At 41.6% G+C, this 23,487-nt stretch overlaps 2 protein-coding genes and 1 long non-coding RNA gene across 3 annotated transcripts; 1 reads left to right on the top strand and 2 right to left on the bottom strand.

The window, feature by feature from the left end:
- Window positions 1–342: 342 nt before the first annotated feature.
- Window positions 343–4,421, bottom strand: LOC112231320. Its single transcript, XR_002950436.2, has 3 exons — window positions 4,161–4,421; window positions 3,329–3,453; window positions 343–1,105 (listed from the first exon to the last, which is right to left on the bottom strand). It is a non-coding gene; the product is annotated as an uncharacterized LOC112231320 (long non-coding RNA).
- A 3,407-nt stretch (window positions 4,422–7,828) lies between these two features.
- Window positions 7,829–11,272, bottom strand: wdr74 (WD repeat domain 74). The gene is made up of 10 exons (XM_024398012.2): window positions 11,118–11,272; window positions 10,804–10,910; window positions 10,528–10,652; window positions 10,111–10,174; window positions 9,825–9,968; window positions 9,609–9,710; window positions 9,158–9,314; window positions 8,688–8,830; window positions 8,496–8,549; window positions 7,829–8,389 (listed from the first exon to the last, which is right to left on the bottom strand). The coding sequence occupies exons 1-10, from the start codon at window positions 11,176–11,178 to the stop codon at window positions 8,207–8,209; spliced, it is 1,140 nt and encodes a 379-aa protein (XP_024253780.1). The 5' UTR covers window positions 11,179–11,272; the 3' UTR covers window positions 7,829–8,206.
- An 897-nt stretch (window positions 11,273–12,169) lies between these two features.
- cnih2 (cornichon family AMPA receptor auxiliary protein 2) lies at window positions 12,170–22,552 on the top strand. Its single transcript, XM_024398011.2, has 6 exons — window positions 12,170–14,237; window positions 17,935–18,003; window positions 18,485–18,532; window positions 19,321–19,433; window positions 20,140–20,283; window positions 20,512–22,552. Exons 1-6 carry the CDS (start codon window positions 14,157–14,159, stop codon window positions 20,537–20,539), a joined length of 483 nt encoding a protein of 160 aa, XP_024253779.1. The 5' UTR covers window positions 12,170–14,156; the 3' UTR covers window positions 20,540–22,552.
- Window positions 22,553–23,487: the final 935 nt, after the last annotated feature.

Raw genomic sequence — 23,487 nt, 5'->3', positions numbered from 1 at the left:
ATTTATAGAGACATTTTTTTCACTTACTCTCATGCACTTATAACAGGTATTATAAACTGGGTGGTTGGAGCCCTGAATGCTGATTGGCTGACAGCCGTGGTATATCAGACCGTATACCACGGGTATGACAAAACATTTATTTTTACTGCTGTAATTACTTTGGTAATCAGTTTATAATAGTAAGGCACCTCAGGGGTTTGTGGTATATGGCCAATATACCACGGCTAAGGGCTGTATCCGAGTGCTCCGTCGTGCTTAAGAACAACCCTTAGCTGTGGTTATTGGCCACATACCACACCCTCTCGTACCTTATTGCTTAATTATATTATTTAAACAATCAGAGAGTGTTTTCAATCTTTATTTCCAAGGTTGGCAACAAAGCAATTGTATTGTCTTCAAATAACTTGCAAATGTATACTATACAGAATATTCTCAGGGGTTTCACAAATACATCATAGGTTTCTGACAATTTATCAAACATATCAATGAGTTCCTTTGCTCCATCTAAACCCCTGTGTGTGCTCAGTAGGATAGACACAGCAGTGGCCTACAGAACTGACAGGCAGTTGTGTTGCAGACACTGGCTGTCAATTCATAGGTCATCACCATGCATCCCATGCATCCCTACTCTGAATTCAAACCAAAGTTTGGAGGGCATACATATCTTCACATGATGTTGTCATTGAAAACAAGGAGCCCATATCTCTTGAATGATCTAGAGACTGTTCTTAATAATACAAATCAAAAAATACATGACAATGTGGTGAAAGCAGATATAACTGAGTTCAACCGAAAGAGGAGAAACATCAGAACAGCCATAATAAATAAGGACTGTGATATTCTAAACATTGATTCCATGTCAGAGCTGGCTAGGGGGTGACTCTCTGCAGGTAACAGCATCTCCACTGGAACACAGACAACTTCCACATGGAGTTGCTGTTACAGCCAGCAAGCACCAGATTTGTCCACAAGCTGTTCATAGCACACTATGCCTCCTACAGGATAACGATATTACTGCATTCATGCAACATTTAGCTCGTCCCATATATTGAGGTCACACCTTCAGTTGTTTCTGGTGGGCGTATGATATCTCACTTTGAAATACCTGAAACAGAAGTACATATAAGGTCAATTACAGGGAATTTACGTGGGGTTAAGGCAGGACTCTGACTTAGTCATTCGGTACTGGTACATGTGAGGAGCCTGCAATTGCAACTGACTTTGACCTGTCATTCCCCCTCTACCATCTTTATGACCGGCTATAGTCAACATCATAGCACACAAAGGCCAAGGCCTGTCTAGATAACAGGGTTTTATGGTGGCTGTCAACATAAGGGTGCATTGAGGATTGTGAACACAAGTTGAACATAATGGGTGTGTCTGGCTTCTCAATAACTATGTTCCCTTTTTAATCCTACTTTTACTTCACCATCAAATGTATTTAGTGTTTGGTATACTGATCATTTATTCCTGTTGGAATATTGTTACTCATTTCTTTATTTTATTTCTCTCCCCTATCATGCTCAGCATTCCCTCTCCTGCTCTGATACCTCTGAAGACTTTTCCTCGTAGTAAACCTCTCTATCTTGGGAAAAACAAAACAATAAAGCAATTAAAAAACAGTGACACTGACCCTGACGCCCCTGCCTGACTCATCGCACTTGTTGTCAGGCACACTCTCAAACACTGCCTTTTTCCTATTTTCTATCTCTCATCCATTTATCATTGTGTGTTGGCCGTGTGGCTCAGTTGGTAGAGCATGTTTCTTACAATGCTGAATGTCAAGGGTTTGGAGAAAAATCTGTCAATGTGCCCTTGAGCAAAGCACTTAACCCTAGTTGCTCTGGATAAGAGTGTCTGTTAAATGACTAAAATGTCAAAATGGCTGTAGGTAGCTTTGGATAAAAGCATCTGCTAAACGGCCTACATTCTTCTTATTTTTATTTTTGTTTCACAAGGTAGGTCAGTTGAGAACAAGTTCTCATTTACAACTGCAACCTGGCCAGGATAAAGCAAAGCAGTGCGACACAAACAACACAGAGTTGCACATGGGATAAACAAACGTACAGTCAATAACACAATAGAAAAGTCTATATACAGTGTGTGCAAATGTAGTAAGATTAGTGAGGTAAGGCAATAAATAGGCCATAGTGGCAAAATAATTACAATTTGGCAATTAAACACTGGAGTGATAGATGTCCAAAAGATGAATGTGCAAGTAGAGATACTGGGGTGCAAAGGAGCAAAAAAATAAATAACAATATGGGGATGAGGTAGTTGGGTGGGCTATTTACAGATGGGCTATGTACAGGTGCAATGATCGGTAAGCTGCTCTGACAGCTGATGCTTAAAGTTAGTGAGGGAAATATAGGACTCCAGCTTCAGTGATTTTTGCAATTCGTTCCAGTTATTGGCAGCAGAGAACTGTAAGGAAAGGCAGCCAATGAGGAGTTGGCTTTGGGGATGAGCAGTGAAATATACCTACTGGAGTTTGTGCTACGGGCAGGTGCTGCTATGGTGACCAGTGAGCTGAGATAAGGCGGGGCTTTGCCTAGCAAAGACTTATAGATCACCTGGAGCCAGTGGGTTTGGCGACGAATACGAAGCGAGGGCCAGCCAACGAGAGCATTCAGGTCGCAGTGGTGGGCAGTATATGGGGCTTTGGTGACAAAATGGATGGCACTGTGATAGACTACATCCAATTTGCTGAGTAGAGTGTTGGAGGCTATTTTGTAAATGACATCGCCCGAAGTCAAGGATCGGTAGGATAGTCAGTTTTAAGAGGGTATGTTTGGCAGCATGAGTGAAGGATGCTTTGTTGCGAAATCGGAAGCCGATTCTAGATTTAATTTTGGATTGGAGATGCTTAATGTGAGTATGGAAGGTGAGTTTACAGTCTAACCAGACACCTAGGTATTTGTAGTTGTCCACATATTCTAGGTCAGAACCGTCCAAGAGTAGTGATGCTAGATGGGCGTGCGAGTGCGGGCAGCGATCGGTTGAAGAGCATGAATTTAGTTTAACTTGCATTTAAGAGCATTTGGAGGCCACGGAAGGAGAGTTGCATGGCATTGAAGCTCGTCTGTAGGTTTGTTAACACAGTGTCCAAAGAAATGCTTTAAAATACATATGTATTACATGCCATTCTCCTGTACTCTCTGTCTCTCTCACACACACACACACACAGACACAGACACACACACACACTCAGACACACACACACACACACACACACACACTGAATGACAGAAATATAATTCAATCTGTTAAATGTATATCTCGAAATACTCTCTGGTTGTAAGGAACTGATTTCAAACCATCTGCTTACCCTGAAACTGCTCTACTCCAGCTGTCACTGTATAAAACAGTGGAATGTCAAATGATGTTTGTAGGCCTATGTGGCGAAACTTATTCAAACAGCCTCTTGTTAGGACAGCCGTTTAGCCTTTGAAACTGGAAGTAGAAAAATCAAGTACTGAGGTTTGTAAGATAATAACGTTGTGTTTTCCATTTTAAAGCAAAGACTGATATTGAGAGTTTATCCTACGAACAAAGGTTAGCATGGGATGGGTTGACACCTTTTGTGGATGGATACATAGGAATCTCAGTTTCAAGCCTTTACAGGTCCAATGCAGACATTTTTATCTCAATATCAAATCATTTCTGGGTTATAATTAAGAACCTTACTGTGATTGTTTTCATATTAAAATGGTCAAAAAGAAACAAAAATAACTTCTTAGCAAAGAGCAATTTCTCAAGCAAGAATTTAGCTAGGACTGTCTGGGAGTAGTCTGAGTGGAGAGGGGAAAACTAGCTGTTATTGGCAGAGAGGTTTGGAACTCTCTTTCTTATTGGTCTATTAACAACTTGGCCAAAACACCATCCTTACAAAACAGGCTGAAATTTTAGCCGGTCTTTTCAAACAGCTCTTACATTTAAAGATCATTATCATAATTTTTACTTTCACAGTATTATTCCAACATCATAATGTGGAAATATATATGAAACACAGGATAATCACGTTTTTGACTGAACTAGGCCTTAAGATTATTCTTATCCTATCTAACATGTCTTGTAAATGTACAGTTGTAGGAAATTTAAGTCCTGAATATGAGCTAACACATTCACACAGACAAACATCATACAAGCGCAGTACTCACCTTCAGATGCAGCCGAGCCTGGCCCGGTGACTTTCATAGCACGAGGCCAAAGGTTAGGGAGCGTCAGCTTTTGGGGGTTGCAAGGATAGAAAGGCAGAAATAAGGAAAGAGCGGTCTAATGTAGCAGAAAAGACTGATAGAAGGCAAAGCAGTGATGAACACAGACAGCCTCACTAAGAGGGGAGGTAGAAAGGATAAGGAGTTTAGGGTGCATTTGTCAGCAATGCAATGGCAGAGAGGGTGGCCAGTTTAAGAGACATCAGGAGTGGGAGCCAAGTTAATTATTACACTCCCAGTCAATATTTAACAGTCTCAATGCCCTGCCCCTCAATCCAACATCCTGATTCCACAGACTCACACTCAAGGTAGGGCTACAGAGAAACACACTCGTAGTTCTCATTTGTACCATTCACAAACACACAGTCAACACACAAAAACTGTGCCAATGACAGCAGAGCACACATTGTAAAACGCATTTGTAAATCCACCATTCCATTTGTCATTACCACTGAATGTATGATTATTTGACCTCAATGTGACTTCCCATGAATGCACTTGATCTCATTGGCTCGTCAGTGTGAGCTCCATGTTATGTGGCAGCACTGATTTATCATTAAACCCGTACTAAAGTATACAACTGAGTGGAACTCTGCACCTTGATCAATGTCAGATTTCTCCACCAACTCTGAATCAGTGCTCTGAGCGAAAATATAAATTGTTTCAATGAAAAAACAGTGGTGTGTTTGGCTAACATGGTGGGGATTGTGTGGTTGGATGAACTTTTGTTCTAGTTTGTGTTTTTTGGAGTCACTAGACTAGAGTCAGAAACATCCCAAACTATTCAGTGGTCGACAAGCAGGCGGCATTTTGTCAAAAAGGATTGTTACATACTGTGAAAGAAATGCAAAAGGGGTGAAACAAATTCATGCACACACACACACACACACACGCTTGTTTTACTATTCTTGTGGGGACCAAACAATTGATTCCCATTCAAAATCCTATTTTCGCTAACCCCTAACCCTAACCCAAAACCTAATCCTCAGCCTAACCCAAACTCCTAACCCTACCCTAATCCTAATTCTAACCCTAAACCTAACTCTAAAATAGCCTTTTTCCTCGTGGGGACCGGCGAAATATCCAAACTTCTGGTCCCCACAAAGATAGTAAGACTAAAAATACACACACACACACGCAAGCAAGCAAGCAAGCACGCACACACACACACACACACACACACACTGGCTCTTAATTACTGGAGTAAGCAAAGATGAAACTCAGTGAGATCATGAGGCAATAGTGCAGGGGAAGCACAAGACTCTGGACTCTAAACACTGAACAAGGGAAACAGATTTTATAATAGCATAATAAAAATGCTTTTGAAGAGTGTTAATGATTGTTAAAAACAGGGTTAAAGGGTACACGTCTTTTATCAGTGCAGAGATATAAAACATATCTAAAGTTACGGATATATTTCACTTCATTTCTAAGAGCACAGACCTTTTACAATTCAATTCAGCAACATCCTCTGGTTTCTCAGCTCCTACTTAATCCAACAGGCCATTGCTGTAAAATGTCATCTCTTCTCATAAAGTGTGAATGTCTACTGAGAACTGAGAGATGATTGTAAATGAAAACTTCCCACGGCATCGTTTTTCGTCATGTATAAAAAAGACGGATCCCTGCTTAGACGAGCAGAAAGAAAATACTAAATAAGCTCCACACCATTGATATGAGGAAACTGAAAACATGAATCTCACAAGCCCACAGTCTGTGTTGAGGCCCCCTCCCCTCCAATAGGTTTTGTAATACTAAAACATTCCTTCCTCCACCCTATGAGGTCTTAGGATCAAGTACATCATCTGGCCAGTTTAGCAACAATCTTTTCCTTTTTGTGCCGTTTGCACCTAAACTACTTACCCTTTCTAACTGGTCCTTATTGCGGTCTATCGACAATCAGGTGACAAACGTCATTCCCATTTTATTAGACACATGACATGTTGCAAAAGACCGTGTGGATGTGTTATTTCCCTGAGAGAACATGACACCTCTTCAGGGTATTATTTAGGGACCAAAAAAAAGTATTTATCCTTGAATGTCATTTTTGAACTGAAAGTAAATGCTGAGCAGTAATTTATTTGCAACTGACAAATAAAGAGAAAAGTCTTCTTTCTTTGAAGTTGTTTCCTCCTTGATTCAGACTGGTCTTATCGGGAGTTAAGGAATGGGTGTGTCCGTGTACAGAGTCCAGTCTCAGAATGAGTCGAACACAGGTATCTTATCTAACACACACGGCTCTCCATGAAACTAGAGAAACATGGTGCTGTCTTCAATACACCCACAAGGTCACAAGCAACTCTTAAATCCCAGCAGGTCAATTTGAAGACATAAAACCTAATGAAACTCACACTGCAATAATGTACTTTGTCAACCACAGTGATAAGTTACACAAGTGATTGTTCAATCATGGTTATAACTAATCCATTCAACCAACACTTATCGTTACACCAAGGTTTATTATACCTTGATTCCCTAAATGTAAGATAGGCCTATCTCTTGAATAAGGTAGCAATTAAATGGAATCATTCATTAGACCCTTACCCCCTAGGCTTTGAAACATCCATTTCCACAGAACACACCACTGCTGGCTAAAATCTAAACAATTAACAGAGACATATTTACTCAAACTGACAAACACAAATGATAAAACACTTCTGGGCTAACTTCACAGCTTTAAAGAGCAACTGCCCCTAAAAAGGTACTTCCAATTTTGAAATCAGCCTATGTGGCATTGATGAGTCAGAAACATTTATACTAGTGTCAAAATGTACTCGTGTGAATAGAATAATTTTGGTCATGAAGTCAGTCTCTTCCAAAACAGAGATTTGTGAGATAGGAAAAGATGGTGTGTCACAGAATGAAGGTTACCGTGACACTTTTCCTTTGGTTGGGTTTATTTTAATCCTGCCCACAGCACCCAAGTAATCATCAATTCTGAGCGCAGCTGCACACGACCCGATCATAATGCCCATGGTCCATTTGGTTAAGTTAACCAAAGTATTTTTGCTTTGATAGTCGATATCCCTATGGATCTAGTTAAGGAGCATCAGTCAATTACACAATGTACATGGGACAACATGTATATGTCAATAGCTCTTAAAATTAAACTAAAAAAACTAAAAACGATATACAAATAATTAAAGAGACAACTAAAATATGTACAACATGAAAACATTGTCCAAATTATTGACCGTTCCTAACGACCCCCAGAGATCGGCTATCCAATTTCAAACCAACTTTGCCACGGTCACACACCAGCCGGTTGAAGCTAATTGGCGAATATGGCTAGCATTAGCTAGCCTAGGCGACTTCCAAGACAAGACCTGGTTGGACTGTTTCAAATTATCTAGGAGGGTGAGTGACTATGTACTTAGCAGAGTGAATGTACAAACGCTCACCACTCACGAACACACATTAAACCACACCCCCAAGACAACTCGTTTGGCTTCAGTCACGGCCGTTGCATTTCTTAATTTCTAAAACAAGAAAAGAGGTCATATCGGGAAGTTCAGCTCCCCTTTAAAAAGACACCCATCGTGCTGAGTGATTTTCCTAATCAGTACACTCTACTCCATTCCAGCAGACACCAAAACAGAAGCAAGCCAACCAATGGTACCAGACGACGCCATCGTTCTTTTTATTAGGGGCGTTGCCCTCTCGCTGTCACACATACTTACAAGAACCAATCCTGTTCAGAGTTCTGAGATATTGTAATAGCCCTGGGGATATTGTACATACAATACTTATTTTGTGTGCCAAAAATAATATATATTATTTATGTTAGCTACATTTCAAGGAAGTTGGTATTGAAGGGCATGCAAACAACTCCAGAGTGAGTTTAGTTTTAATAGGAAAACTACAGCCATTTCGGTACAGACTCAACAGGAAAAGAGTCTGTACATCCGCAACACAGACTTTTGGCAGACCTCTAGAGCTTCTGCGTTTCTCATAGAGCACAGCCCTTTCCTTAAGCTCTCCACTGCAGGTCATTTGACCACTTTTCTTTTCTTCATAGTCTTCTCTACACCTGTAACTATGGCTTCCTCTTCGTCTGTTGCTCGCTTCTTAGCCTGGTCATTTATCATCTCCATAGTGTCCCACACCTCATCCACTTCCCCTCCCTCTTCTTTCACTTCCTCCACATCTCCGGTTACTGCTGAACTGCTCAGCTGAAATGGAGGACGGAGAGACTGAACACACTACAGTATATTGTTGCAGCAAAATCACATGTTCACAGCAAAAGTATAATTCATAGCACTTTAAATTCTCCCCTACCTCTAGATCTTTGCTGGACAGAAGCACACAGTTGAGTCGTGACTTCAGATACACCTGCAAGGGAGACAGAGAGAGAGAACATCTTGAAGACAAATATTTAAAAAACTCTAGGATGCTTCCCTAATGATGGTTTGTGTAGCTAGCTTCAGGTGTACTGAGAGTGTAAGAGAAAGATAGTGTGTTTGTGTGTACCTTGTGCTGTAGGGAGCGGTCCTCCAGGCTGTGTACTCTCAGAAAGCGATCCAAACCACAGGTAGCCACCAGAGGGAGAGAGGGGTGGCACTGCAGCCCCCGCACTCCTCCTGCCAGCCCCTTCAAACACCCACGCACCAGACCTGCAGCGAATGGAGAGGAGAAGAGGCGGCAGGGTTATACAACCAACAGACTGTAGTCAAGGAGAGGATCTCACGCAACATGCACACATAAAAAGCTCCATCCCTACATGACTATCAGAAGACAATAATTCTGATCATTACAGGCAAAGAACAATAAAGCTAAACAGATGCTTCAAAGAGCAAATACAGCAAAATGCCTCTCTAATGTAGTACAATGAAAAATAAATACATGGGCAAAATGATAGAGGCTAACATGGAAATGTTCTGATGCAGATGGCTAAGAAAACACAATCATGTCAACAAGCAGACATCCTTTGCGTCATTCACCTTTCCGCAAATCTAAGATGGCGAGTTCTCCATGCGTGTTGCCCACTACAACACTGTCTTGGTTGGCAGGGAGGGAGAGGGCTGTGAGGGGGTACTCCCCAAAATGAGCCTCCAGAACCGGACGCCTCTGGGGAGAGGCTGGGTCATACACTCGCACCTAACAGAGAGAGAACAAACATATGAGTAAAAATAGATGTCTTTTGTAACGTCCTTAGATAAATGAGGCAAAGAGACATGATCCAAGTCATTCATCCTGGTACCTGAACTTGACCAATATGAATTAAAATCTTTACAGAAAAGGGACTATTAAAACCATTAAGAGTCCCTTTTCACACTACTGAGCAAACTGCAACTGGACGTATCATTTGAGGACTTTGCTCTGGGTCAGTGGCTGGGAACACCAGCAGACCTAGTCTAAGAGCAGGGCTTTTACAGGAAGAGACAGACAGACCTGGTGGTGACCTGTGCAGGTGACGATCTTGTCGGAGTCCGGGATGAAGGACATGTCTCTGACCCACTCTGGCACTCGCATGTCCAGCCAGTCATTACGTACCTGCAACATCAAAAACACAGCACTGTGTTAATGCAAAAATCACCTAAAAATAATAACATACTATGTAGACATTCCCACTGTAATTCCTTGACATGTAGTTGTTAACGCTCTTACATTCTTGGAGGTGAAAATGGGTGTTTCAGGCCTCTCCAGATCCCAGACCTTTAGGCCATTCTCCTTCCCACCTGTGGCCACTTGGTTGCGCTGTGAGGGATTCTGTCGCATCCGACAAACATTCGTCCCTGCATTTATCTCAACCTGGATATAGGGACAGAGGTTATGTTCAAGGAACTGGCAGTGCACAAAAAGGCAGACAGTGAACCTTGTTCATTAATAAGTATCCATCAGCAATGTAACAACCCCTAGGGGGCCCAAGTGGTATTCTGGCAGTGTCACTCACGGTGTCTGTGCTGCCCTCCTTCCAGACCCTCAGCAGTCCTGTCTCCACACACGTGATCAGAGCACTGCAGAGACACACAGGGAGTGTGTAGTCCAGTGTCAACATCAGGGGTGTATTCATTATTCTCAGACCGTAGCAAAACATTTGGCTTGTTGCAAAACGTTTTGCAATGGAAACCGTTTACTGTAGGAAACAAACAGAACGGGGAGGGACCATTTGTCCAATAGAAACTCTAGTTTTAGTTGCAAAACATTATGTTTATGGCAAATGATTTCTGTTACAGAATGTTGAAACAGACCAAACGTTTTACTACAGCCTGCGACAAATGAATACACCCCAGTATCCTCAACACATGACCACGGAGCTGCTGGTGTGTACGGTTTTGTTAAGACTATGTCTTCATCTACAAGACTATACCTGTCTGTGACAGCAATTCCTGTGAACCTGCCCTGGGTGCTCTCCCCACACTGTCTGGTCTCAGTGAAGATGCCCTTCTCTGTGCTAAATGTCTTCACTGTGCCATTCACAGACCCCACCAGTACCTAGAACAGAGACACTCCGGTAAATAACAGAATGGCACAATACTCATGAGGCAAACTTTCAGACCTACGTCCAATCTTAGCCAACACATCAATGACCAACAGATCAGACATCATCAAGGGCTCCATTACTTTCTAGAGCCCCCACACACACCTCAGTCTCATGTTCATCTCCCCAGCCTAGGACACACACTTCCTGGTCCCGGCTCAGGCAGCTCATCTCACAGAAGTTGAAAGCCTGTTTTTTGGATAGGCTCACTCCTAATGAAACAGACAGACAGAGTAAGTGATAGACATTTAAATATCCTGATGATGAGCATCATTCCCAAACCTATCTGTGTTGGATTGGGTAATGCACTCTCAAGCTAGCTACAGCTAGCTAGCAAACACGTGGGGTGGTTAGCTAGCTCTAACAAACCAGCACACAAGCACAACATGGCTAAGTTTACTGAGATACAGAATTTTTACCTTTTAATATCCCTGTTTCCGATCCAACCCATACTGAGCACACTTGACTTTTGTCTGCCATGAAAAAGAACGAAAAGATTGTCAAGAAAACAATTTTTTTAACACGATAATGGTGTGTCCAGAATGTCCTCCGTAGGGATACACTAGTCACCGTACTTCTGTTCCCGACCAAAATTATCTTATATAACATTTCCAGGAGATGGTGCTCTTGAGTTTTACATTGTACATCACTGCATCTATCCAAAATCCACAGCCACTATTGCAGACAAAGTATTATGATATTTACAGTATCACTCAGACTGATAGATGAGGGCCATAAACAGAAGCAACCCACAAGACACCAAAGGAGAACATTCATTTTGCTGTTGTTTTTACATTATGTAAGATTCACTGACTTCATTTTCAAAAGGGTCTTTTTTCTGATGCTATTGGTGTTTTTCAAATGTTCAAGTTTGTCATCATTAGAGTGGCACTCAGGAGGGAGGTAGAGCAGGGGACAGGCATAGGAGAAGGAAGAGAAGAGAAAATTGGACTTCAGGTCACCCTGGAGGATTTACCAGAGATTAGCTATTGGCATGGATTTAGTGGGTGACAAAAGAGGGGACAGGGATAGGGATTAGGGGAAAACAGCATGGGCACTTTAATATCCAAAGCCAAAGAACTGTGGGAATTCAAAAGTTGTAGAAATCCTCCAAAGAGAATAAGAGTACCAGAGAGACTGGCAGGGTAGCAGGGTAGAAAGGGATGAGAGCGAAAACAGCAGGACCACAGAAAGATAGAGGTAGCTTTGAGAAAACAGAGAAGGGGAGGGAAAGAAAGTAAGAGAAATAATCATATACTTAAAAGAAAGAGAGAGAGCCTTTTCATCTTTCTGGAAATTACAGAAGAATAGGAGACACAGCATCATGACACAATGAGAGGGGAAGAGGGAGAGACAGAGAGAGAGAGCAGGAGAGAGAGAGATAGAGAGGGGGTGATAAAGAGAGTGAGAGAGAGAGAAGAAAGAGAGAGCGATAGAGAGAGAGCGGTAGAGAGAGAAAAAGGGAGCAGAGGGAGGGGTAGATAGAGACAAACAAGGGAAGCCGACAAAAAAAATATTTGGAGCTTCCCCTGCCCCCTCAACCATCTCTGGGGAACAAGGGAATACGGCAACGGTTCAAAGCCAGGGAGAGAGGGACCGAGAGAGAAAGAGAGAGAAAGAGGGAGGGAGAGACTGTTGAATGCACTTGGCCGGTATATTCTAGGGTGATCCAAATCTTGCTTTATCAGACCGTCTGAGAGAGAGAAGAAGAAGAGACTGAGGAGGACAGAACATGAGGGAGAGTCTTTCTCGGTCTGTTTTCAAAATCGTTCCATTCTTTTTTAGAGAAAGAGAAGAGAAAACATAAGGGGGAGCTTTGGAGAGAGAAAAGCGAAAGAGGATGGAGGGGGACAAGAGAAAGAGGGGAATTGATGAACTTAGAGACTTCTAAGGGCTGTGGAGATGTTTTTCCTTTCTTAAGAAAAAAGACTTGTACCCAAATAAGAGCAAAAAACGTTTTAAAATCTAAACATAGTTGATTCTCTAAATGCTGTTTTTCCACCCTGCAAGTGAGCACTGAAAAGCATATGCGTGAAGAAATCTGATGGACGCGACTGAGATAGATAGAGAAAGGCAAGGCAGAGAATTCTGACATGGTGTCGACCCAAATTGACAGAGTGGGAAGAGGAAGGAGTTGGATATTCAGTGATAGACACATCTACCACCAAACACAGGTACATTCTGATCAATAATAAGATCAGTCAAAATATCCATCGTCATCATCACAGATTATCATTATCCTGATACATCCATCGTTCATCAGTCTTTATTGATTTATGACCTCAGTGTGGAGTGCCTAAGTATTCTATCATATTGCTGCTTATTTATATTCTACTCTATACATTATAGCACCATTTATCAAATCATTGCAAGCTATTGTTATCAAATTGATAATTTGATTGTAAGCTGGTGATCTTTGCTCATTTTGTTATTAGAAATTATCACTAATAACTGTCATCGTAAGAATATTTATGGGGCACATGTATGAATTGCTGTTATTGTATGAAAAACAAAATATCCTTTCTCTTTACATTAATGGACAATTATTATATGCCTACAAAACAGTCCTTTCTTTCTTGACAGCATATCTGCTCTGTTTAAAAACATTGAAATATCAGAATATACCAAAATCAAAATATATTTTGAATAATCTCTAATACCAATTACAACTATAAATGTTTGTAGTTAAAATGTAAATAAATAAATATATTTGCCTATTACAGATGTGCGCTAACAATTATATTGTTCTTGAAATATGTGCCATCATGATTTGTTTCTAAGCAACTGAATAATAATAATAATAATAAGCCATAACACTGCAAACTTCTGCTATTATGACCACCAGCCATACTGTCTCTCACCAATAATCATTCCTCTCTTTACTTTACATACAGTCCAGTGTGTCAGGTAGTCACTTACTAGCTGTGTCACTGTGAGCAAGGTGTGTGGATATTGTGCAAAGTGGAGGTTACTGGAAGGGGGAGGGGACAGACACATAAAGTGCACAAAAGCCCTGTCTAGAATCAGAGGAGGCTGGGACCAGAGGAAAGAGCATTACTCAGCTGTAGCTGTTCTCCATGAACAACTGTGCCTGTCGACAGCTTTGCAAATTGTATGTGTGACAGAGAAGAAAATATTTTGCACAGACTCATGAAAAGGAAAGAGGAACTCAAGCAGAAGGAGCAACCTAGATAAGCAGAAATAGAGAGACCACAGCTGATAGACTGGAGAGTGGAGCAGGGATTTTTTCTTCCAACACAGTACTTCAGCTCCTCACCTGGACAATTCGGGCTCTCAATACAACGTCAGAGGGAAGGGAGTCAGAGAGTCAAGGGCAGGGAGTGGAAGAACAGACAAAAACCTCCTGAGGAAGGAGAGATAGTCATCAATAGAGAGAGAGAGGAGGGGAAGTTCCCCCTCTCTCGACCCAACTCGTTGTCAGGCTGGCTGACACAGCCATGGCGTTCACCTTCGCGGCCTTCTGCTACATGCTCACCTTAGTGCTGTGTGCCGCACTCATCTTCTTCGTCATCTGGCAGGTGAGTTGAGCTCACACACACACTCACCTTAACCATGTTTATAAACTCTGGGTGATGGCGGTTAAACCATGTTTCAGCAATATTCTCTTGTTTGCTTTGTGACTCAAACCTGAAATAAAGAATTGGTTGGTCTGAGAAATATCTATAATTCTGGGTGAAGACTACTTAACGTAATAGTAGTATGAGACAATGCAATAACTGAAGTCTAGCCATTGGTTGGTGTGAATGTGTGCCCACGTGCCCATCTGTGACTCACTATTTATTTTATTAATATCAGTACTGGAAGTGTCTCTCTCTCTCTCTCTCTCTCTCTCTGTTGTTATAATAAGCACATGTACAGTGCCTTCGGAAAGTATTCAGACCCCTTGACCATTTCCACATTTTGTTACCTTACGGCCTTATTCTAAAATTGATTAAATGTGTTTTTTCCCTTCATCAATCTACACACAATACCCAATAATGACAAAGCAAAAACAAACCCTTTACTCAGTACTTTGTTGAAGCACCTTTGGCAGTGATTACAACCTCGAGTCTTCTTGGGATGACACAACAAGCTTGGCACACCTGTATTTGTGGAGTTTCTCCCATGCTTCTCTGCAGATCCTCTCAAGCTCTGTCAGGTTGGATGGGGATCATTGCTGCACAGCAATTTTCAGGTCTCTCCAAAGATGTTCAATCGGGTTCATGTTCAGACACCTGTCCTGATGCCACTCCTGCGTTGTCTTGACTGTGTGCTTAGGGTCGTTGTCCTGTTGGAGGAAGGTGAACCTTTGCCCCACCCAGTCTGAGGTCCTGAGCGCTCTGGAGCAGGTTTTCATCAAGGATCTCTCTGTAATTTGCTCCGTTCATCTTTGCCTTGATCCCGACTAGTTAGGTTTCCTCCAGACATGTGCCAGGTTTCCTCCAGATGTGATACTTGATGTTTAGGCCAAATAGTTCAATCTTGGTTTCATCAGACCAGAGAATCTTGTTTTTCATGATCTTAGAGTCTTTAGGTGCCTTTTGGCAAACTCCAAGCGGGCTGTCATGTGCCTTTTACTGAGGAGTGGAGTGCTGCAGAGATGGTTGTCCTTATGGAAGGTTCTCCTATCTCCACAAAGGAACTGTAGAGCTCTGTCAGATAGACCACCAGGTTCTTGGCTCTTCTCCCCCGATTGCTCACTTTGGCTGGGCAGCCAGCTCTAGAAAAGTCTTGGTGGTTCCAAACTTCTTCCATTTAAGAATGATGGAGGCCACTGTGTTCTTTGGGACCTTTAATGCTGCAGAACTGTTTTAGGTACCCTTCTCCAGATCTGTGCCTCAACACAATCCTGTCTCAGTGCTCTACTGACAGTTCCTTTGACCTCAAGGCTTGGTTTTTGCTCTGACATCCACTGTCAACTGTGGGACCTTACATAGACAGGTGTGTGCCTTTCCAAATCATGTCCAATCAATAGAATTACCACAGGTGGACTCCAATCAAGTTGTAAAAACATCTCAAAGATGCACCTGAACTCAATTTCGAGCCTCATAGCAAAGGTCCTGAATACTTATGTAAATAATGTATTTCTTTTTTAGTTTTTTATAAATTAGCAAAAACATTTTTTTTTAAAATTGGTTTTCGCTTTGTTATTATGGGGTATTGTGTGTAGATTGCTGAGGATTATTATTTTTTAAATCCATTTTAAAATAAGTCTGTAACGTAACAAAATGTGGACATTTATTTATTTAACTAGGCAAGTCAGTTAAGAAAAAAATCTTATTTATAATGCCAAACCCGGACAACGCTCCTTTCTAGGGAGTTTTTCCTAGCCACCGTGCTTCTACATCTGCATTGCTTGCTGTTTGGGGTTTTAGGCTGGGTTTCTGTACAGCACTTTGTGACATCAGCTGATGTGAGATGGGCTTTATAAATATATTTGATTGATTGATTGTGCACAGCCCTATGGGACTCCCAATCACGGCCAGATGTGATACAGCCTGGATTCAAACCAGAGACTGTAGTGACACCTCTTGCATTGACATGCAGTGCCTTAGACCGCTGCGCCACTCGGGAGCCCAAAGTTTAGGGGTCTGAGTACTTTCCGATGGCACTGTATGGCACCATAAACAGGAAGTTTATTAATATGAGCTAGTGAAAAGGAATTTAAATTTGAGTAGGAATGGGGAGACAATTAGATGGAGGGCAAGAAAGATATATGTGCATTAATGCAACCTTCATCATAAGGACCAGCCTACTGACTGCAGAATTATGATAGGAATTTGTACAGGCGTCACTGGAGACTTCTTCACAATCAGTATTCTACATGTCTAAAGCCTCAGACACAGACTGCACAAAGGCCAGAGCTCATCTCTCTCAGCTATAGCCTTCTGTCGAGGGAGACATTGTTCATTTGAAATTCAACACAGCATTATCAGATCATTACAAAAGACTGGTTTGAAATTACTGTAAGTATTGACTACTAAATTGACTAGTGGGTGAGACTGCACTGCATGTGAGTCAGTCAATGTGTGTGTGTCTGTGTTTGTGGGAGAGATGCGTGTGTATGTACCTGTGTGAGAGAAGGGGAAGGTAAAAGGTGGGATAGAGTGTGTGTATGCGTCAGCAACGAACCATGTTATTGAGAATGCTTATTAAACTATAATTTTGTTCCACCCCTTACCCCCATCTGCCTCCATCCATGGTTTGCGACCCCCATCTCTGTGTGTCTTTCAACCAATGAGACGGCTTGTTCACTTCTATAGTAACCATGGTGCCCGCTAAGGGGCTCATCAGATCACTATGGAAACTGTATCTGTTTACTACGAAGAGGAGCGTGAAACAGAGAATAGGGGGTTGTGCTATCCGGGATCCTTGGGACATCCCTACCCTAACCTTAACCCGTACCTAACCCTAACACTTACCTTAACCCTTTTACATTTCAACTTCAAAGGGGTAGGGACATTCCAAGGATCCCGGATAGCACGGGCCGAGAAGAGGGAGTGGTTTAGATCCATTAGGTGGAAAGGTGTTGTTGAAAGTAAAATACAGATGTGGAGAGTTACATTGGTTAATGAAAGGGAAAGATGGATGCCACAGGGAGAGAGGAATGTTGAGAGGCAGAGAGGGATGCTTAGATGGAGATCTGAGAAACAGAGAGAAACAGAGAGAGACTAAGGATTTGAAAGATATAAAAGGATGAATGGAGGTATGGGAATTGCAAACTTAATGCGGCAATCAGCAGTTGACACAATAACAGAAGAACTCCCCGCCCCTCGTTTGGTAAAAAGCTGAGGGATGGAGCTGGAAAAATGTAGCTATGGATGCAAGGACTGACCAAAATTATAGCTTTAACCATTTTGTGAGGCCATATAGTGTATTTTTACATTGACATTGTTTAAAAACGTTGGAGTAAAACAAGCTTATATTTTGGGCTCTGATGGGATATGACAGTTGAGCTAAGCTCATGAGGCATTATAAATGATATTCTTCAAGAATCAATGTGTACATACCATTAATTTACAAGTCCAAAATGTTTGTAGCAACTGCAGATTACCCCTTTAAGATGATAAGAAATCTTGTGAAAAGAGGCTAAAAGGGATATGATTGGAATTGAACGAGAATAACACATTGTGAATGTGAAAGAAAACACCATCCATTTATGTTCAATATTAATGTATCTTTATCCAATGCAAATGACAGAAAATGTAACCATATACACTGTACATGTGTTTTTAGATTATTGCGTTTGATGAGCTGTGCACAGACTTCAAGAACCCAATCGATCAGAGCAACCCCACCAGAGCGGTAAGGCCCCCTGCTTTATGAAAGGGAGTGGAGTTCTGTGAAGTGTGACCCAGTTCTATGAGCCCATCTACAGTCACGGCCACTCAGCTGTGAAGAGTAGAGCACTATAGACAGACAGGCAGACAGACAGACATAGACTATGGCAATTTATTCAAATAGAAAAACCTTTGTTTATTTATCTATTTATTTATCATGTGTGAAGCATTTACTCAATGTAACGTTGCTTCTATTTTGCCAGTGATATTTTTGCTGAGAGTTCCTTCATCTAAAATAGCTACACAATAACGTTCTGTATCTGACTCTCCATATCTGACTCCCCATATCTGACTCTCCATATCTGACTCTCCATATCTGACTCCCCATATCTGACTCTCCATATCTGACTCTCCATATCTGACTCTCCATATCTGACTCCCAATATCTGACTCTCCATATCTGACTCTCCATATCTGACTCTGCTTTCTCTCTGTTCACTTTTCAGAGGGAAAGAATTCTGAATATTGAAAGAATATGCAACTTGCTGCGGAAGGTCAGTAAGTGGCTCCAAGGCACGCACACACACACACACACCTTGTGGGAGAGAAGATCTACGCATCTATTTACAGGACTGAGACGGATTGATTCACATCTTCCCTTCCTGCCTGTAGCCCAACTTCTCATTCTCTCTCTTACTCTCTCTCTCTCACACACACACACACACACACACACACACACACACACACACACACACACACACACACACACACACACACACACATAATTATAATTACCTGGCTTTCTATACTGCCACCACTCTCTAATTTTCTCTGTCAGTGTTAATGGACAAGCTGTAGAGTCGATGAGGGGAGATTGAAGGAGGGAACACCTGGAGGCCAGCAGGCTTTTATGAAAATCATAACTGATCCCTGCCACTCTCATTCCATATGAAAATCATAACTGATCCCTGCCACTCTCATTCCATATGAAAATCATAACTGATCCCTGCCACTCTCATTCCATATGAAAATCATAACTGATCCCTGCCACTCTCATTCCATATGAAAATCATAACTGATCCCTACCACTCTCATTCCATATGAAAATTGCAGCTTTTTCAAAGCATTTTGTCCTGAATTGTTTCTGATAACGACATTTGCATTTGTGTGGTGTGCACTCTATTTGTGTGGTGTGCACTCTATTTGTGTGGTGTGCACTCTATTTGTGTGGTGTGCACTCTATTTGTGTGGTGTGCACTCTATTTGTGTGGTGTGCACTCTATTTGTGTGGTGTGCACTCTATTTGTGTGGTGTGCACTCTATTTGTGTGTTTTATTTCTAGCTGGTGGTGCCAGAGTACTCCATACATGGGCTGTTCTGCCTGATGTTCATGTGTGCTGGGGAGTGGGTCACCCTGGGCCTAAACATCCCCCTGCTCTTCTACCATCTCTGGAGGTACACGACACAAAACGACACAACACAGCATGGCACGACACGAACAACACGACATGACAAGACGCAACAAGACACAACAGGACACGACACGACACGACACAACACAACAAACAACACAACACAACACGAACGACACAACACAATAGGACACGACACGACACAAATCGACACAACAACACAACACAACAGAAACAACATTACCTGACACAACACAAACCACACTAACAACACAACATGAACGACACAACACAACACAACACAACAAGACACAAATCGACACAACAACACAACACAACACGAACAACACGACACAACGACATGGCACAACACGACACAACAAGACACAAATCGACACAACAACACGACACAACACGAACAACACGACACGAACGACATGGCACAACACGACACAACACGAACAACACGACACGAACGACAGGGCACAACACGACACAACATGACACAACACAACAACACACGACACAAATCGACACAACAACACAACACAAACAACACAACACAACAGAAACAACATTACATGACAACACAAACAACACTAACAACACAACACGAATGACACAACACAACACAACAAGAACGACATGACACAACACAACACAAATGACACAACATGACACAACCACTCTCTCAAACAGGGTGCTTTTTAGTTGTTTCTGTTGTAAGAATGCTCTCTCTCTCTCGTCAGGTTTTTCCATCGGCCGGCAGATGGGTCAGAGGTAATGTATGACCCTGTCAGTGTGATGAATGCAGACATCCTGAACTACTGTCAGAAGGAGTCCTGGTGTAAGCTGGGCTTCTACCTGCTCTCCTTCTTCTACTACCTGTACAGGTGAGGTCATATTACAGGTGAGGTCATATTAATCAAGCTATTGATCATCAGTCAAGCCAAGTTCATTGGTGAATGGGAGCCTCCTCTTCTTACTGCACAATAACTGCTGTCACTCAGACCTAAAAAAAAGAGTGACAGGGGACATGATGTTATTGCTTGGCAACATCACATTCCTTCTAACATTGCTGTCCTTCTTTCCTATTTTCTCCCTCTCTCTGTCCTTGGCAGTATGGTCTACGCCTTGGTGAGTTTCTAAACACAGAATAGAAGACAAATCGACAAAGAGGAGATTGAAAGACCGTAAAAGAGAAAGAGCATGCAAGACTAAGACTGGGTGATGTCACTCACCCTTATTTCTCACCACCCATTACGCCATCTCAGACCCTGTTTTGCTCTCCTCAAATCTTTGGATGGAGGGACAAACATCGGAGGACATCGTGAGGAAATTAGGCAAAGTAAAGAGACTTTTTTGAGGCTGCTCAGACACTGCAGAGACATAGAAGAGGAGGCGCAGACAGAGAGGAGGAATGAAATAATGAAGAGAAAGAGAGAACATCTTAGCCTGTGTACGGGATGCCTTGATCTGACCATATCACATCTTAAGGGCTGTGGGTCTGCTATTCTTAGTGATACTGTCACTCAACTGTGAATTTATAACGTTTGTGTTGCCTAAGTCCTAGCGTAGATGTTGCAGATTCATACGTCAATATCCTTCCATTCCAATAAACCTCACCATTTTAAAAAATAAACATGTATTTAGTTATTCTACTAATTTGGTTATTATTAATTATTTCAATAATTCAGTACTTGTGGTAAATCATATTCCGAGGATATGAATAGTTAGTTGTTTAAGCAAATAAATACACAGTTCAATGCTACAATTTTGATCCAGAGTGATAGTAATTGTGTTATTCACAAATATCTAATATACGTAATTTATGAAGTCAACAACACAAACACACAATATGAACTGAACATACGAACACAACATGAACCAATGGAGCAAGCCAAGAGGAGAAATAACAAGCTGTAACACTGTTTTGATTACGATACAATGGCCATAAGCTTCTGCGAAGGATCACGGATACCCTGGAGCAATGTTTGAGTCTAGGTCCATCCCAATCAAGGCACTATCTCCCAGCCCCCGTTCCTGCCCAGGGCAAACAGGCGGATTTCATTCCAACAGAAAATGATTCAGGATTGAAGGGAATGTTTTAGCTCTGACAGAGTTGGTACTTGGGTGTTTAAGTATTCTGTGTTTGTCTGTTCTGTTCTAGGCAGCAAGGGATGATTTCACCTGGACTTTCCATGCTCTGTGCTCAGTGATTCTAGATTCTAGAAATCTCATTCAAGAAAAGCAATAGCTAGGAGTGATTACTGTACATGGGATCATATTTCCTGTGTGGACTAATACTGTGTGACACAAATAACTGATGAGGCTGCTGAAGATGCTAGTGTTGATAGGGTTCCAATGATGACTGTGTCAAGCGCAGAAACGCATCTCACATAGAGCATTATGGTGGGACATACATACTGTAACTGTTCTCACTCATAGGTGTCACAGTGAATGTTGTCAGACATTTTAGTCTTCAGTTAATTTCAAAGCCGTGACTTAGCTGGTGCTGTCCTCATCGTCATGAATCCATAGCGCTATGTGTAGATCATTCATAATGATCGGACTGTGTGATGTTAAAATCATTAGAAAAATGGGTAATACTGGAACTTGAAAAATACATGTAAAACTGAGTGATTATTTATTATAAGCTGACCATAATTGTAGTAATGAATTGTTTACAACAGTTGTGATCAGTTGGCATCTGAACACACACAGAGCCCTGCATTATAATGGAGCCACTCACATTTGAGTAATGTGTCAATATTGTTCAGCTAGGTTTCTTGTGCCAAGACACATACAGTATGTTGATCCTGACAGTTCCCTCTAAAAAAGGACAACAACTTCTCAACCCCTGCCAACAATGTGAGTCAATCACAGACAATTGCTAAAGCACAAAATGGCGGGTCACAGAGGAGGGGAAATATAGCTAGGCTGACCATCAATGACTGTCATAATGCAGTTCATCAGAATGAATGAATTAATATATATTTAAGAATAACTATTTGTAACTGTCTTCTATACATCTCTCATTACTGTATGCTATATTTGTTGGTGCGGTAGTTTGTATTCATTAGAATACAATATGATATACAGGTCACAAACAGCAATGCACATATTATAATAAAATAGCAATGTGTTAAAATATTATGTGGTACAACTACTGTGTTTTCTCTTGTCTAAATCTATATTTTCTTGAACATATAATTCAAAAGCCTATTTTGTTAAGAATTGGATTCATTGGTCCAGTTGTAGTGCACTGGGTGTTCATAGTTAAAAATGCAAATGAAAGAAATTCAATGCATGATTGGGAGGTGAAGGATCTGTCTCAATAGCTGTGTGTAACAGGTGATCAAAAGAACATTGGAAGATCGAAAAGGAGACGTATTCTGAAGGCCATACTTTGTTATGTCTCAATCCCAAGATATTCTGTTTGCTATGGACTCGAGGGAACCTGGAATAGTACAATAAACAGGAGCTGAGGATTGTACATCTACAAGAGAGCAAGTATGATGGAGGAAGTGAGTGTGTTAATTATGGGGGTTGGAGGGGAGAGTGGGTGAGGGAGAGTTGGAGAGGTAGAGACAGGCAACCGGACATAGACTGCATCTCATTATACGGTGTCACCATGGCAACATAATTGTGTTAGATTCCTATTGACTCACCCTGTCTCTGCCTCACTCTCTTGCTCTCATTCAACTCAGAATCAAATCCAAAATAGGCTTTACATGCATGGCAGCACTGAAGTATAGGTAGATGCATGATACAGCAAATACATTGTTATCACTTATCTTATTCAACTCAGATGCACAGCAAACCATCTCTCTACATTACTCACATACACCCACACAAAACCACACGCACGCACGCACGCACACACACAAAGACAAACACACATACAAACACACACACACACACACCCACAAACAAACACACATAGGCACAGACACACACGCACACAAGTCATATTATATACACACCACACGTTTATGTAAGCATGCACATAAATGCCCTCTCTCCTTACACTCTCTCAGATACTTGACAGTCCATACCATATATTTCATATTTCATTCATTCTAGGCCCCCCCCTA

Source organism: Oncorhynchus tshawytscha, linkage group LG33, assembly GCF_018296145.1.
Source record: "Oncorhynchus tshawytscha isolate Ot180627B linkage group LG33, Otsh_v2.0, whole genome shotgun sequence".
Lineage (NCBI taxonomy): Eukaryota > Metazoa > Chordata > Actinopteri > Salmoniformes > Salmonidae > Oncorhynchus > Oncorhynchus tshawytscha.
This window is presented reverse-complemented; position numbering and strand designations above follow the sequence as displayed.

Excerpts from the sequence above, each read along its gene's own strand:
- wdr74 (XM_024398012.2), bottom strand. The coding sequence starts at position 11,178 with ATGGCAGACAAAAGTCAAGTGTGCTCAGTATGGGTTGGATCGGAAACA. Across the intron at positions 8,831-9,157 it reads CATCTTAGATTTGCGGAAAG|GTCTGGTGCGTGGGTGTTTG; the intron begins GTGAATGACGCA and ends CATTCGCTGCAG. Across the intron at positions 8,390-8,495 it reads TGTCCAGCAAAGATCTAGAG|CTGAGCAGTTCAGCAGTAAC; the intron begins GTAGGGGAGAAT and ends CCTCCATTTCAG.
- cnih2 (XM_024398011.2), top strand. The coding sequence starts at position 14,157 with ATGGCGTTCACCTTCGCGGCCTTCTGCTACATGCTCACCTTAGTGCTG. Across the intron at positions 18,533-19,320 it reads TATGCAACTTGCTGCGGAAG|CTGGTGGTGCCAGAGTACTC; the intron begins GTCAGTAAGTGG and ends TTTTATTTCTAG. Across the intron at positions 20,284-20,511 it reads TTCTTCTACTACCTGTACAG|TATGGTCTACGCCTTGGTGA; the intron begins GTGAGGTCATAT and ends TGTCCTTGGCAG.